Source organism: Hylobates moloch, unplaced genomic scaffold, assembly GCF_009828535.3.
Source record: "Hylobates moloch isolate HMO894 unplaced genomic scaffold, HMol_V3 SCAFFOLD_7, whole genome shotgun sequence".
In the NCBI taxonomy this organism is placed as follows: Eukaryota; Metazoa; Chordata; class Mammalia; order Primates; family Hylobatidae; genus Hylobates; species Hylobates moloch.
The window spans coordinates 43,797,956-43,813,569 of NW_026652282.1; the positions used below are offsets into that span (position 1 = coordinate 43,797,956).

A 15,614-nucleotide genomic window follows, 5' to 3' on the forward strand; every position below is an offset into this window, starting at 1 on the left:
AAAAAAAAAAAAAAAAAGATAAAAAGAAAAGCAGATTTGTTAGAGAAAGTATGAAGATACATTGCAGGGTACAACAGGCAGCAGAGAAGGGGCTGTCTGCCAAGAGGCGAAGGCTGGAGGTTCATGCTGGAGGGGCCTACCTGGTGGAATGAGGTCATTGTGCCAGCAGGTTGTTTGTGATTAGCCATCTCTCGGAACAATTGTTCATTGTTCTCCCCATCCTGGGGCCCTTCCTGAACTAGGGCCCCTTCCTGGTTGCTTAGTTATCAGGACTCCACAGGAAGGAACAGAAAAAAATATCCAAAGAAATAACAGCTAAAAACTTCCCACATTTGATGGAGAAACTTGTTTTTTTTTTTTTTTTTTGAGATGGGGTCTCACTCTGTCACCCAGGCTGAGCTGCAGTGGCTCAACACAGCTCACTGCAGCCTCGACTTCCCAGACTCAAGTGATCCTCCCACCTCAGCCTCCGAAGTAAATGAGACTACAGGCACACACCACCATGCCCCAGTTTTGTTTTTTTTTTGTTTTTTGGTTTTTTTTTTTGAGACGGAGTCTCGCTCTGTCGCCCAGGCTGGAGTGCAGTGGCGCAATCTCGGCTCACTGCAAGCTCCGCCTCCCAGGTTCACGCCATTCTCCTGCCTCAGCCTCCCAAGTAGCTGGGACTACAGGTGCCCGCCACCATGTCTGGCTAATTTTTTTTGTATTTTTAGTAGAGACGGGGTTTCACCATGTTAGCCAGGATGGTCTCGATCTCCTGACCTCGTGATCCGCCCGCCTCGGCCTCCCAAAATGCTGGGATTACAGGCGTGAGCCACTGTGCATGGTCTAGTATTTTGTTTTAATTTTTAGTTTCAGGGGTGGCCCAGCGCAGTGGCTCATGCCTGTAATCCCAGCACTTTGGGAGGCCGAGGTGGGTGGATCACTTGGGCCCAGGAGTTCAAGACCAGACTGGACAAAATGGTGAAACCCCATCTCCACTAAAAATACAAACATTAGCTGGGCGTGGTGGCGGGCGCCTGTAATCCCAGCTACTCCGGAGGCTGAGGCAGGAGGCAGAGGTTGCGATGAGCTGAGATGGCGCCATTGCACTTCAGCCTGGGCAACAGAGCGAGACTCCGTCTCAAAAAAAAAAAGTTCAGGGGTACACGTGCAGGTTTGTTACATAGATAAACGTGTGTGATGGGGGCTTGTTGTACAGATTATTTCATCCCCCAGGTATTAAGTCTGGTAACCATTAGTTATTTTTCCTGATCCTCTCCCTCCTCCCATCCTCCAATCTCCAATAGGCCCCAGTGTGTATTGTTCGCCTCTCTGTGTTCATGTGTTCTCATCATTTAGCTCCCACTTATACTGAGAACATGCAGTACTTGGTTTTCTGTTCCTGCATTAGTTTGTAAAGGATAATGGTCTCCAACTCCATCCATGTCCCTGCAAAGGACGTGATCTCATTCTTTCGTATGGCTGCAGCTAAGCTTTTCACAAAGAGCTTAAATAACATACTGAAGGTGAGGAAGCAGGTAGTAGCAGTCAGACTTGAACCCAGGCTGCCTAGCACCAGAGTTTGGAGTCTTACCCAATTCTCCATATTGGCTCAGGGCTTGTGCTATGTTTTCAGCCTAGCTTTGTCCACTGCCCTTCTTCACCTTCCATCCTTCCCCATACCCTTGCAAGCCTCCCGCCCCCAAGGTTCATTAAGGCAGACTCCAGAGCCACGTACTGTTCACAGCTCCCGAAAAGTACCCAAGGTTTTTCACGCCTGGCTGTATTTGTCATGATAGAACCTCTGCATGAAAGGCGAGGGGGTCTGTGGGTAAGGCGGCTATCCATGATATTATTGTCCTTACAGCCCAGAACGATAAAGACTAGGGGATTGAAGAGGCGGAGAAAGCAGTTAGGGACTCTCCATAGAAATTGTCTCAGCCCCGCCCCTTAAATTCACTTTCTAGCCGCAGCTCCTTGAATTTACGTCCGAGCCACGCCTCCAATTAAACTGTCTCCGCACCCTCATCTCAAGTAATCCCCAAAGCTCCACCTCCTTAAATAATCTCGGGCCTGGCCATTTGAACACCTCCAGACCTTACCTTCCTATCTCCCTTTAATAAAGCGCAGAAAACATTTCTCAAATAACACCTTTAGGATTATCTCCAAATATGGTCACACACACAGGCAAACTCCATTCGGCCCACCCTGGAGAATGCTACTTCAAAATTTGGCTCCTGTGGGGAACATCGCACACTGGGGCCTGTCGTGGGGTGGAGGGAGTGGGGAGGGATAGCATTAGGAGATATACCTAATGTAAATGACGAATTAATGGGTGCAACACACCAACAGGGCACATGTATACATATGTAACAAACCTGCACGTTGTGCACATGTACCCTGGAACTTAAAGTATAATAATAATAAAAAAAAACATTTGGCTCCCGAACCTTCCAGAGCACACCCTTTAATTAGCCTCTAACCCTCATCCCATTCCTGACATCGCAAGCCCCGCCCCCATGGGCCTATAGGCTCCATCCCCGTGACTCACATTTCAGGCCTGCCCCTTCGCTGCGCGCTCGCCCGCAGCACTCTCCAGGCCTCGCCCCCTCGGAAAAGACCCTCAAGCCCCCGCCGGCCAGAACGGGGATCCAGCTCCGCACTCTCAACTAATCTGGCCCTCGCCTACTGCGATAACCCCAAGGCTCCTCCCACTCGAAGCATCCTCTGATCCCCGCCCTCCCAAATCGCGCCCCTTGGCCCCACCCAAGGCAGGGCAGTAGCTGCTGACCCCCCAGGCCTGCTCCTCTGAACCCAGCTCCTCTCCGAACCAGCCCCCTGGGAGGCCCCACCCCAGTCACACGTCCTCCTTCCGGCGCAGGCGCAATGTGGCGCCCGCCATGTGTACCGGCGCCGCCACGTCTACCGCAGCTCCCGCAGCCAAGGGGCGCGCGTCCAGCCGCGCCAGGAGCTGCGGGGTGCTGGGGCAAGCGGGCGGGAGGGGCCCAGGCCTGCGCGCGAGAGGGGACAGGTCAACGCCGACCCTTGGCCTCGGCCAACCCCCATGCTTCCGGACGGTCAAAGACTAGAAATGCCCCTCAGGATACCCGGCGACCCCTGGCCACTCCCTTGATAGTTTCGGAGGTCACTTCTGTCCCTCCCCTCTCACGCGATCCCCGACCATCGCGGGTAGACGGTGCACCCCCAGCCTGCTCCGACGGTGCTCCCCCAGCCTGCTCCCACGGTGTCCCTGGAGATCGCTGTTTGACTGCAATAGTCCTAGACACCTCCGAACACCCCGTGAGGTCCTCGACTGCCCCCTAATCACCCTGGATGCCCAACTCTTCGCCCGCGATATCTCAGGGGACCCCGTTTCCCCCAGAGATCCTGAGAGAACACGGCCTGACCCCGTAGCCCTGGGACCCCCAATTCCCCCTCTAGGTATCCTAGGCAACCGCTGCTACCCCCATGAATTCCCTCAGAGGGCCCGTTCCCCCCATGGCCCACATACCTCCAGAGTCCCCCTCCACAGGTCCCCAGGGGCCCCCAGCTCCCCTCCCCCCAGTTCACTACAGACCCTGAGTGCCCAGGTGTCCCCAGTGACCACGGGCAGACCCCTCCCCGCACAACTGCACATCTCCCTGGAGACTTCTGAGAGCCCCTCCCCTGCTCTGGTGCGCGGCCCTTTCGCTCGTGTGTGGGTGTGGGTAGGGGACCTCCAGCCCAGCCTCCATCGCTGGGCCCCTGCCCCCTGCCACCGCCATTTGGGCGCCAGAGCCACTCTGTTTACCACCAGTCAGAAGGAAAAGATGTGGAGCAGACAGGCGGGACGGGGGGTGGCGGCGACTCGCTCTGTCCTTCCCCAACATCCCCAATCCCTGTACTTCCTCTGCTCCCCTTAGAGTTCGCGGCGCCACCTGTGCGCGGCTCCATGGCCAGTAGTCGGCTGGGTGGACGCAGGGCAGCCAGCGACGAGTTTTGAGCTCTGGGGCGTGCTCACCTGGTGACCTGCTCAGACCCTGGAAACAGGCTGGCGGGTCCCGTGCCTGGTTCCTGGATCTGCGGGGTGGCCTATCTGGCGGCCAGCAAGGAGGCCTAGCTCCCTTAGCTGAGGATGCTGGGCTGGCTCCTTTTTCTACTCCGGGATGTTGTTATTCCAGCATAGGAAGGGGCAGTCGAAGCCCAGAGAAATTAGGGTACTGTCTGACCTCTGACAACTAAAAGCAGGGACTCAGAACTGGAGCCTGAGTTTACTAAGGAACTCTGCAATCTCCATCCACCAGAGCTTTGCACAAGTAGGCACTCAGTATATTTGCAGGGAAAGTTTATCCCCCACTGTCCCTATTGGGAAACTGGAAATGTGTGGTGGGACTGAGTACCGTTGGAGCTTTTAGAGCCAAAGAATGGTTTGGTGCTCTGAGCATTATGTGGTTGAGGAACTCAAAAATTGGAGAGGGTGGGCTGGGTGCGGTGGCTCATGCCTGTAATTCCAACACTTTGGAAGGCCAAGGCAGGTGGATCACCTGAGGCCAGGAGTTTGAGACCAGCCTGGCCAACATGGCAAAACTCCATCTCTACTAAGATTATAAAAATTAGCCGGGCATGGTAGTGGGCGTCTGTAATCCTAGCTACTTAGGGGGCTGAGGCAAGAGAATCGCTTGAACCTGGGAGGCGAAGGTTGCAGTGAGCTGAGATCGCTCCACTGCACTCCAACTTGGGTGACAGAGCAAGACTCCCTCTCAAAAAAAAAAAAAAAAAAGAAAAAGGAAAAGAAAAAAGAAAAGAAAAAAAATTGCAGAGGGCAGGTCCCTTGGAGAGTGGATGAGAGGTGGGGCCCAAAATTGAGGAGGCTCTGAATGAATGCATTGGAGTTGGAGGGGACACTAGCCGATGTCAGTATGTTTGAAAAGGGGAGTGTCTGGGGACATAAGCCCCAAGCAGGGAGCATTCGGACACAGTGTGACTGTGGTGGAAGGAGGAATGGGATTGCAGTGAGAGAGGGCCTTTCACCACTACTTTGCCAAATAAGAAACTTAAGGTCTGAGAGGTTCAGGGACCTGCCTAGGTCCCTGCAGCAAGCCAACAACACCAGTTTCAGGCAGCTTACCTACAACACTCACTTGGTCAGTGACTGTTTCACTATGGGCTGTGGACACACTGTGTCCTAATGTCCATTCTGGCTGGTTGTGCAAGCCTCTCTGGTTCACCTTTCAGAGGCCCAGTATCCTCATAGGTGAAAGGGTCTGAACAGTTCCTGCTTTCATTCCACCTGCAGTCCCCTGCCTCTTTCACCTCTGACCTGACCTTGTCTAAGGGGGGACACCCTGGACCTCCTTCACTGCTCCTCCCAATTCTTGTTGAGACTTCCACATCTGAATCTGGAGAAGGCAGCCTCCAATCTGGGGCTCCAGGTTTTAAGAACCTGTGGATGTGAGAGTGAGGTGCTTACACACTGTGAAGGAGAGCTTGAGGCTCTGTAGCTCCATGGATGGGAGGGTCTTGCAGACTGGGGCATTGTCCAAGGTCTGAGGACAGATGGACGGTGAGGGGAGGCATCCAAGCACCAGGTAGAATCTACTAACATCGATCAGGGAGCTTGCCAACTGGATGGGAAACTGCTTCCAGGCTGGGAGGTATTCAGGCTTGGGGAATCATGAACGAATGAAGGGGTCCAAGGATGTCCTCAGAGGACATGAATTACAGGGGCGGGGGCCCAGGATGCTGGATAGGTGTTCACTGAGACAGCTGACACTAGCAGGGCTGAAATTACAGGGGCAGGGGCCCAGGATGCTGGATAGGTGTTCACTGAGAGAGCTGACACCAGCAGGGCCGAAGTTCCAGGGCCAGAGAGTAAGTAGTGCATGTGTCACTGAGGCTGCTGGCAGGGTTAGGGGTGTAGAGAGGATGCAGACATGAGGGAGGAACTCCAGCCACTGCATTGTCTGACACCTCAATGTACCTGTCTGGGAAGTGGGGGTGATGAGATATGCATGGTAAGATTGTCAAAAGAGTTCGGAACAAAGCTTCCAAATTGCTGGTGTTGTGCCAAGCCAAGCTATTTGGTAGCAGTGTTGGTGCTTATCTTTAATATTGATTACAATGACACTATGGGGGAGCAAACCCTCACTTAACCCTGCCCCACTGTGGATTCAAATCAATGCCCCTCTTAGCCTCATCCATTTGTGAATACAACCCAATTACCCAGCTGGGTGCGGTGGGTCATGCCTGTAATCCCAGCACCTTGGGAGGCAGAGGTGGGCTGAGTTTGAGACCAGCCTGGCCAACATGATGAAAATTTGTCTCTACTAAAACTATAGAAATTAGCTGGGCGTGGTGGTGGGTGCCTTTAGTCCCAGCTACTCAGGAGGCTGAAGCATAAGAATTGCTTGAACCCAGGAGATGGAGGTTGTAGTGAGCCGAGATCGCACTACTGCACTCCAGCCTGAGTGACAGAGAGAAATCTAAAAAAAAAAAAAAAAAAAAAAATCATTAAAAAAAACCCCAATTACCCCTTTTAGCCTCACATAATTCAAAGATTAAGTCAATTTCTCTCACAGCCCCACCCAATTCATTAATTTAACAAAAGATTGTATTTATTTATTTATTAGAGACAAAGAAGTCTTGCTACATTGGCTAGGCTGGTCTCAAAATTCTGGCCTTAGTGATCTTCTCACCTTGGCCTCCCAAACTGCTGGAATTACAGGCGTGAGTCATCATGCCCAGCCTGTTTTGAGAATTTATATTTTATTTTTTTAAAGACCGGGTCTTGCTCTGTCACTGAGGGTGGAGTGCAGTGGCATGATCACAGCTTATTGTAACCTCAAAGTCTTGAGCTTAAGTGATCCTCCTGCCTCAGCCTCCCAAGTAGCTGGGACTACAGGTGCATGCACGACACCCATCTATTTTAAGTTTTGAAGGGGTTGAGATATAATTGACTTCAATTTGATAGGTTTTGAATATGTTTATATCAGTGAAACGATCACTACAGTGAAGATACTGAACAGGCTGGGTGTGGTGGCTCACCTCTGTAATCCCAGCACATTGGGAGGCAGAGGTGGGAGGATTTTTTGAAGCCAGGAGTTTAAGACCAGCCTGGACAACATAGTGAGACCCCCCCGCCCCAGTCTCTACAAAAATGTAAAAAATTTGCCAGGCATTGTGGCACATATGTGTAGTCCTATCTGCTCAGGAGGATCCCTTGAGCCCAGGAGTTTGAGGTTACAATGAGCTATTATTGTGCCACTGCAATCCATCCTGCATGACAGAATGTGACCCTGTCACTTTAAAAAAAAAAAAAAAGAAATACTGAGTATAACTATCTCTGCTAAAAGTTTTCTCCTGCCCTTGGTATTTCCTCTTTCCTGCCCTTTTGGCCCCCTCCCTCCAGGCAACCACTAATCCACTTTCTGTCACTGTATATCAGTTTGCATTTTATTAGATTTTTATATAAATAAAATCATACAACATGTGCTTTTTTGGAGCGTGGGTCTGGCTTCTTTTACCATAATTATTTTTGAGATCCATCCAAATCCTTCATTGTTTTTCATTGCTGAGTTGTATTCCCCTGTATGAGTATACCATAGTTTGTTAATTTATTCACCTATTTTTTTCATTGAAAATTGTTTTCTTTTTAAGAGATGGGGTCTCACTATGTTGCCCAGGCTGGTCTCGAACTCCTGGGCTCAAGCAATCCTCCTGCCTCCACCTCCAGCCTCCCAAAGTGCTGGGATTACAGGTATTAGCATTTTAAAAATAGAGACAATGTTTCTATGTTTTTAAAATAGAGACAATCTTTCACTATGTTGCCAAGGCTGGTCTCCAACTCCTGAGCTCAAGTGACCCTCCCACCTCAGCCTCCCAAAGTGCTGCGATTACTGGCCTCATTCAACTATTAATGGACATTTGGGTTATTTCCAGTTTTTGGATATTAACAAATATTATGGACTGAATTGTGTCCACCCATAAATATATACATATATATTTTGTTGTTGTTTTGTTTTGTTTTTTTGAGAGAAGTCTCGCTCTTATCCCCCAGGTTTGAGTGCAATGACTCGATCTCCGCTCACTGAAACCTCTGCCTCCCGGGCTCAAATGATTCTCTTGCCTCTGCCTCCCAAGTAGCTGGGATTAAGTCACCTGACACCACGCCCGGCGAATTTTTGTATATTTTAGTAGAAATGGGGTTTCACCATGTTCGCCAGGCTGGTCTTGAACTCCTGAACTCAGGTGATCCACCCGCCTCGGCATCCCAAGGTGCTGGAATTACAGGCATGAGCCACTGCGCCCAGCCATAAATATATGTTAAAGCCCTAACCTCCAATGTGACTGTATCTGAAGATAGCTTCTTTAGGAGGCAATTAAGGTAAAATGAGGTCATTAAGGTGGAGCCCTAACCAGATAGGACTGTGACCTTATAAGAAACAGAAGAGAGAGATCTCTGCCTCTCTCTGTGTGTGTCTCTCTCACGCCTTTACTCTCCTTCACTCTCTTAATTCCATGTGAGGACACAGCAAGAAGGCAAGCATCTGCAACCCAACAGGAGAGACCTCACCAGGAACCAAATTGGCTACCACCTTGATCGTGGACTTTCCAGCTTCCAGAACTGTGAGAAACTTATGTTGTTTAAACCACCCAGTCTATGATATTTTGTTACAGTAGTTCTAAATGAATAAGACAGGAAATAAAGCTGCTATGAATATTTGTAAGACAAGGCTGTGTAAATGTATGCTTTCTTTTAGATAAATACGCAGGAGTGGAATAGCTGGCTCATATGTGTATGCTTAATTTTTAAAGACACTACCAAACTGTTTTCTAAAGTTGCAGGCCGGGCGAGGGTGGCTCACGCCTGTAATCCCAGCACTTTAGGGAGTTTGAGACCAGCCTGACCAACATGGAGAAACCCCGTCTCTACTAAAAATACAAAATTAGGGGGGTGGTGCATGCCTGTAATCCCAGCTACTCAGGAGGTTGAGTCAGGAGAATCACTTGAACCCGGGAGGCAGAGGTTGCAGTGAGCCGAGATCGTGCCATTGCACTTTAGCCTGGGCAACAAGAGCGAAACCCTGTCTCTACATAAATAAATAAAGTTACAATATCATTTTACATTTCCACCGGCGGTATAGGAGTTCCATTTTCTCCATATCTTCAGCAACAGTTGGTATTGTCAGGCTTTTAAATTCTGACTAGGACCTTCAGTTAACAGAGTGCGGCGCCTGCAGCAGAGTGAGGCCAAGCACTCCTCCTGGCTCCCACAGCCAGACCTTCTTGCTGGCCGCCAGGTAGGTCACCGCGCGGGTCCAGGAGCCAGACACGGGACCCGCCAGCCTCAGCCTCCAGGGCCTGGGCGGGCCGCCAGGTGAGCGCGCCCCAGAGCTCAAAATTCGTAGCTGGCTGCCCTGCGTCCACCCGGCGGACTACTGGCCATGGAGCCGTGCACAAGGGACGCCGCGGACCCTAGGGGGAGCAGAGGAGGTACAGGGATTGGGGTCGTTGGGGAATGACAGGGCGAGTCGCCGCCACCCTCGTCCCGCCTGTCTGCTCCACACCTTTTCCTTCTGACAGGTGGTAAACAGAGCGGCTCTGGCGCCCAAGTGACGGTGGCAGGGGGCAGGGGCCCAGCGATGGAGGCTGGGCTGGAGGTCCCCTACCCACACCCACACACAAGCGAAAGGGCCGCGCACCTGAGTGGCGGGGGGAGGGGGCTCTCAGGAGTCTCCAGGGAGATGTGCAGATGTGCGGGGAGGAGTCTGCCCGTGGTCACTGGGGACACCTGGGCACTCAGGGTCTGTAGTGAACTGGGGGGAGGGGAGCTGGGGGCCCCTGGGGACCTGTGGAGGGGGACTCTGGAGGTATGTGGGCCATGGGGGGAACGGGCCCTCTGAGGGAATTCATGGGGGTAGCAGCGGTTGCCTAGGATACCTAGAGGGGGAATTGGGGGTCCCAGGGCTACGGGGTCAGGCCGTGTTCTCTCAGGATATCTGGGGAAACAGGGTCCCCTGAGATATCGCGGGCAAAGAGTTGGGCATCCAGGGTGATTAGGGGGCAGTCGAGGACCTCACGGGGTGTTCGGAGGTGTCTAGGACTATTGCAGTCAAACAGCGATCTCCAGGGACACCGTGGGAGCAGGCTGGGGGTGCACCGGCTACCGGCGATGGTCGGAGATCGCGTGAGAGGGGAGGGACAGCAGTGACCTCCGGAACTATCGAGGGAGTGGCCAGGGGTCGCCGGGTATCCTGAGGGGCATTTCTAGGTCTTCGGGCGTCCGGAAGCGTGGGGGTTGGCCGAGGCCGAGGGTCGGCGTTGACCTGTCCCCTCTCCCGCGCAGGCCGCGGCCCCTCCCCGCTCGCGGGCCCCAGAGCCCGGCAGCTCCTGGCGCGGCTGGACGCGCGCCCCCTGGCGGCGCGAGCTGCGGTCGACGTGGCAGCGCTGGTACGCAGGGCGGGCGCCACATTGCGCCTGCGCCGGAAGGAGGGTGCGTGACTGGCGCGGGGCCTCCGCTGGGGGAGGGTTCGGAGAGGAGCTGGGTTCAGTGGGGCAGGCCTGGGGGGTCAGCAGCTACTGCCCTGTCTTGGGTGGGGCCAAGGGGCGCGACTTGGTGGGGCGGGGATCGGAGAGTGCTTCGAGTGGGAGGAGCCTTGGGGTTATTCTAGCATATTCCTTGAGGGTTATCGCAGTAGGCGAGGGCTAGATTAGATGGGAGTGCTGAACCGGATCCCCGTTCTGGCGGCAGTCCTTTCTGAGGAGCGTCCTTTTTGAGGAGGCAGGGCCTGGAGAGTGCTTGGGGGGCGGGCACACAGCGACGGGGCAGGCCTGAAATGTGAGTCACGGGGGGTGGAGCCTATAATCCCATAGAGGCGGGGCTTGAGATGTCAGGAATGGGATGAGGGTTAGAGGCTAATTAGAGGGCGTGCTATGGAAGGTTCAGGAGCCAAATTTTGGAGTAGCATTCTCCAGGGTGGGCCGAATGGTGTTATTTGAGGGATGTGTTCTGCGTGTTATTAGAGGGAGATAGGAAGGCCTGGAAGATTATTCACATGGCTGAGCCCAGGATTGTTTATTAAGAAGGTGGGGTCAGAACAGTTATTTGTTTGGGCTGACAGCCTTTAAGATTACTTGAGGGGATGGTGCATAAATGGTGGGCCAGTTTGTATATGAGCTGCAGGGGCGAGGCAAGTAGATGAGGCTAGAATGTTAACTCAGGGAACAGGTCCTAGGTAGTTTTCATGGCATGTCCCCCCACAGCCCTCTCTACTGCTTTTATCTCCCAGCTGTTAGCGTGCTGGACTCTGCGGACATAGAGGTCACAGACAGTCGCCTGCCTCATGCCACTATTGTGGATCACCGGCCCCAGGTACCATTTCATCCTTCTATTGGAGGCCACCTGCCTCAGGGCAAACCATGTACACCTGTGTCCTTTATTCCAGCACCATTGGTTAGAGACATGTAACGCGCCTCCCCAAGTGATCCAGGGTAAGGCACGTAGTGCTCCGAAGCCATCCCAGGCCTCTGGTCATTTCTCTGTGGAGCTGGTCCGCGGTTACGCAGGCTTTGGCCTCACCTTAGGTGGGGGCCGGGATGTAGCTGGGGACACTCCGCTGGCCGTGCGCGGGCTGCTGAAGGATGGCCCAGCACAGCGCAGTGGTCGTTTGGAGGTGAGCCCTGAAGCCCCTTCCACTGGTGGGTGCTATCCCTGCCTTTGTTGGGGTGCTCTCCTTTTGCCTTTCCAACACGACTGCATTGCACTCTTGCAGGTAGGGGACCTCGTGCTCCACATCAACGGAGAGTCAACGCAGGGCCTCACCCATGCCCAGGCCGTGGAGCGGATCCGAGCTGGAGGCCCCCACCTCCACCTGGTTATTCGTCGGCCTCTGGAGACCCACCCTGGCAAGACTCGAGGGGTGGGAGAGCCCCAAAAAGGAGTTGGTGGGTTTCCCAGGGGAGAGAAGTCAGAGATCAGTGAGGAGAAGGGAGAGGTTCACAGAGTGGAGAAGCTGCGATTCTGGGTGGGAAGGGTTTGGTGGTCTCTGTGGGGAGGGTCTGCAAGAGGTCATGGTATTCTCACAAGTAGGGGCAGGGAGGGGCACAGGGTCCCAGGATAGGAATAACGCAGGGGCAGGGAGGGGTGTCAGTCCCAAGGATAGGAATTTCAGAGGGTGGGTTTTCCAGGTACTGGGGGGAGAGAAGGGAAGGGGTCTAGGATAAAAGCAAGTGTTTGGAAGGAAGGGTCATAGTTCTCAGAGGGGAAGGCAGAGTGGATCTTAGCCAGGGAAAAATGGGATGGGGATCCAGAGGGTAGGGGGTCTAGTTCTGAAAAACAAAAGGTCAGTGGTTTGGGAGTCAACGGAAGTGGGATGAGAGAGGAGAGAGCAGGGGATCCTAGATGAGAGGAGTTTGATTTCCTTTGGAGATTGTGGGAAATGATTTCTGAGAGGCATGTTCTGGATCTAGGAGGGGAGGGGTCTCGGGAAAGGAGGTGTCGGGGTTGTGAGGGGTGGTGCCGATACCAGAAGGCCTCGAGGGGACTTTCTCTAAGGGCCAGGGTCTCATCTCCTGCAGCCTTTGGGTTCTCCTGTCCACCCTCAGCCAAAGGCCTGGATTTCCTTTCCCTACTTCACCACCCAATCTAATCCGTAGTCCCGTCATGGCCAGATCGCAGCCCAGATCCTGGAGGGCCGGAGGTAACGGGGTCTCGCAGCAGCAGCACTTCCCTAGTTCAGCACCCTCCATCCCGGACGACGCTCAAGAAGACCCGGGGCAGCCCGGAGCCTAGTCCAGAGGCGGCCGCCGATGGCCCCACGGTTTCTCCTCCTGAGCGCCGCGCTGAGGATCCCAATGACCAGATCCCGGGTTCCCCGGGGCCCTGGCTAGTGCCCAGCGAGGAACGGCTCTCGCGGGCCCTAGGGGTCCGGGGGGCAGCGCAGCTCGCTCAGGAGATGGCAGCCGGAAGGCGGAGGCACTGAGCCTACCTCTGACAGCGCGGGGCTCACTAGTTACCGCCCAACCTGGATCCGGCGCGTGTGGCCGCCAGGCGCTTGGCACCTCCCCGAGAGCTTCCACTTGGTTTGGTCCCCTCACCCGCTGCACAGTGGCTCTACCCACACTCCCCTCGCAGCGTCAGTGGTACGACCCTTCCAGCCGGCTAGCCTGCGCTTCTGGTTCTGGGAGGGGGAGGTAATAAAATGGTTCGATCCAGTCTTGACTTGCCAGGCACTCGAGGCGGGGTGGGGCTGCCCAGGCCACTCTGTAAAGGAGCAGGTGGGTCAATCCTGCTTCGAGTAATCGCTGACGAACTTCGTGCTGCTGCTTTCCTGCTTGCACATGTATCTTTGCTTTTGCCGGTCCACAGCCCGGCGTGCTTTCTTTTTCTCTTCGCTGTCTCCTGCTCCTCTCCTTATTCATTAATTTCACCTTTTTGGAGGTGTACAGGGTCTCACACATAAATTATTGTGCATGGCATGGAGAATGCAGAGGTGAGCCTGTCGTGGCGGGACTGCACCAGTGTATCTACAGTCCTGTCTCGGAATCATACAGACCCTCAGCTGACGTCGGGATAGCAAGGCTAGAAGCCTAGAAGCAGGGCAACTTCCTTCGCCAGAGGCCTGCGGTCTCCCACTTCCGGCCTAGTCTGCCAGCTTTTGCTGGCACGTAGGCTACCACTCTCCGGGCACCGGCTGGGGCCCTGGAGCCCCCTTTGGGGCGGAGTGGGGAAGGTGTGAGTCAGCGCCCCTGGACGGGCCGGGCTAAAAAAGGCTGTTAGAACCTTTGGGCCGTGCCCCCATTTTCCGTACATGGTGAAGAACTGCAGCTGGGCTTGTGTGCACACGCCACACACTGGGCGTTCCCGGCACGAGAGAGGCCCAGAGTTTCCTTCACCCTGGGAACAGAGCCCCACAGCCAGGGCTTATATGGCCAGCGGGACTCCAACCGGGGTAGCCGTGAGGAAGGCGCTGGCAGAGGACAGAAATGTCCAGTCACCTCCGCTGTCACCACATCCTGAGCACTCGGCCCCATCCCCCCCTCCAGGAGGGAAGCTGTGGTCTGACGGAATGGGCAACTTTCGCCCCTGTGGGGAGGGGCGAAAAATAATTTAAAGGACCCGAGTGCGATAGTCCAGGTGGCCCTGGAGAGGAAAGAAGAACAGTGAAGACAAGCTGCAAGAGCTGGGAGCTGGAGGGTAAAGAGGTGAACACTTGAGTGGTAGAGCTGTAGATAGACATTGTGGGGAAGTGTGCCAAGGTGGCTTCCAGCTACCCCTGACTTAGAGCCTGGTGGAGGCGTGGTTCTTCAGAAGTCAGCAAAGGGCTCAAGAGCCCCAGTCCTATAAATACAGTCACACCCAGGAGACTAATAATAGTAACCCCAGCCACCATGTACTTAGTTTTATCCCTGCTACTGGCTTTATTGCAATATTTATTTTCATCTACAATAGTTGCATATCTACTCAACTATCCGAATATGTCCATTTCGCAGAGGAGGAAAGTGAGGCCCAGGGAGTGCAGATAGCTAGAGAGAGGAGGGTCAAAGCAAGATTTAATCAAGGCCTGATTCCCAAGTCTGTCCTCTTAATTTCACCTGCATTGACAAGTATTAATTGAACCCCAACTGTATACATTGCACTGTGCTAGGTACTGTGGAGATGCTGGAGGAACAACACATAAAATTTCTGTCTTTGTGTAGCTGATGTATGTAACGAGGGTAGACAGATGTCAGACAAAAAAGACAAGAAAATGAATAAATAAAAAACCAGGCCAGGCGTGCTGGCTCATGCCTGTAATCCCAACACATTCAGAGGCCGAGGCTGGTGGATCACGAGGTCAAGAGTTCAAGAGCAGCCTGGCCAAGATGGTGAAACCCCGTCTCTACTGAAAATACAAAAATTAGCCAGGTGGGGTAGCAGGTGCCTGTAATCACAGCTACTCAGGAGGCTGAGGCAGAGAATTGCTTGAACCCAGGAGGTGGAGGTTGCAGTGAGCCAAGATCGCACCACTGCACTCCAGCCTGGGTGACAGAGCGAGAATCAGTCTCAAAAAAAAAAAAAAAATTTTAGGCCAGACATGGTGGTTTGTGCCTGTAATCCCAGTACTTTGGGAGGCGGAGGCGGGGGGATTGTTTGAGCCTACGAGTTTGATACTAGCCTGGGCAACATAGACCTCGTCTCTACAAAAAGTTTAAAAATTAGCTGGGAGTGGTGGCTCATGCCTGTAGTCCCAACTACTTGGGACACTGAGGTGGGAGGATCACTTGAGTCTGGGAGGTCAAGGCTGCAGTGAGCCATGATTGCACCATTCCACTCTAGCTGGAGTGACAGTGAGATCTTATCTCAAAAAAAAAAAAAAAAAAAAAAAAAGGCCAGGCATGTGGCTCACATCTGTAATCCCAACACTTTGGGAGGCCAAGGCAGTCGGATCACCTGAGGTCAGGAGTTCGAGACCAGTCTGACCAACATGGAGAAACCCCATCTCTACTAAAAATATAAAATTAGCCTGGTGTGGTGGCATATGCCTGTAATCTCAGCTACTCAGGAGGCTGAGACAGGAGAATTGCTTGAACCCAGGAGGTGGAGGTTGCAGTGAGCCAAGATTGTGCCATTGTACTCCAGCCTGAGCAACAAGAGTGAAACTCCTTCTCAAAAA

General features: G+C 53.4%; 2 protein-coding genes across 11 annotated transcripts in view; one reads left to right on the forward strand and one right to left on the reverse strand.

Annotated features, from left to right (window-relative positions):
* GPKOW (G-patch domain and KOW motifs) overlaps positions 1–2,787 on the reverse strand; it is a 20,031-nt gene extending 17,244 nt beyond the window's left edge. For 2 of the 4 annotated variants that reach the window (XM_032756933.2, XM_058441728.1), the window contains exon 1: positions 2,534–2,787. Coding sequence is in view for 1 of the 4 variants with exons in the window: in XM_032756931.2 (XP_032612822.1) it covers positions 141–188 (48 nt within the window). In the remaining 3 variants the exon portion in view is untranslated. Of the gene's footprint in view, positions 1–140; positions 555–2,533 lie in introns of those variants that run through there. The other 2 variants (XM_032756931.2, XM_058441727.1) reach the window with 1 other exon arrangement.
* Positions 2,788–9,193: 6,406 nt separating this feature from the next.
* MAGIX (MAGI family member, X-linked) lies at positions 9,194–15,614 on the forward strand. 7 transcript variants are annotated; one of them, XM_032756934.2, is made up of 6 exons: positions 9,273–9,453; positions 10,307–10,453; positions 11,250–11,332; positions 11,406–11,633; positions 11,733–11,904; positions 12,616–15,614. In XM_032756934.2, exons 1-6 carry the CDS (start codon positions 9,405–9,407, stop codon positions 12,939–12,941), a joined length of 1,005 nt encoding a protein of 334 aa, XP_032612825.1. In that variant the 5' UTR covers positions 9,273–9,404; the 3' UTR covers positions 12,942–15,614. The 7 variants fall into 7 exon arrangements, with proteins under 7 accessions (XP_032612830.1, XP_032612825.1, XP_032612826.1 ...); XM_032756935.2 differs by having other exon boundaries at positions 9,278–9,453; positions 12,631–15,614; XM_032756936.2 differs by lacking the exon at positions 10,307–10,453 and having other exon boundaries at positions 9,278–9,453.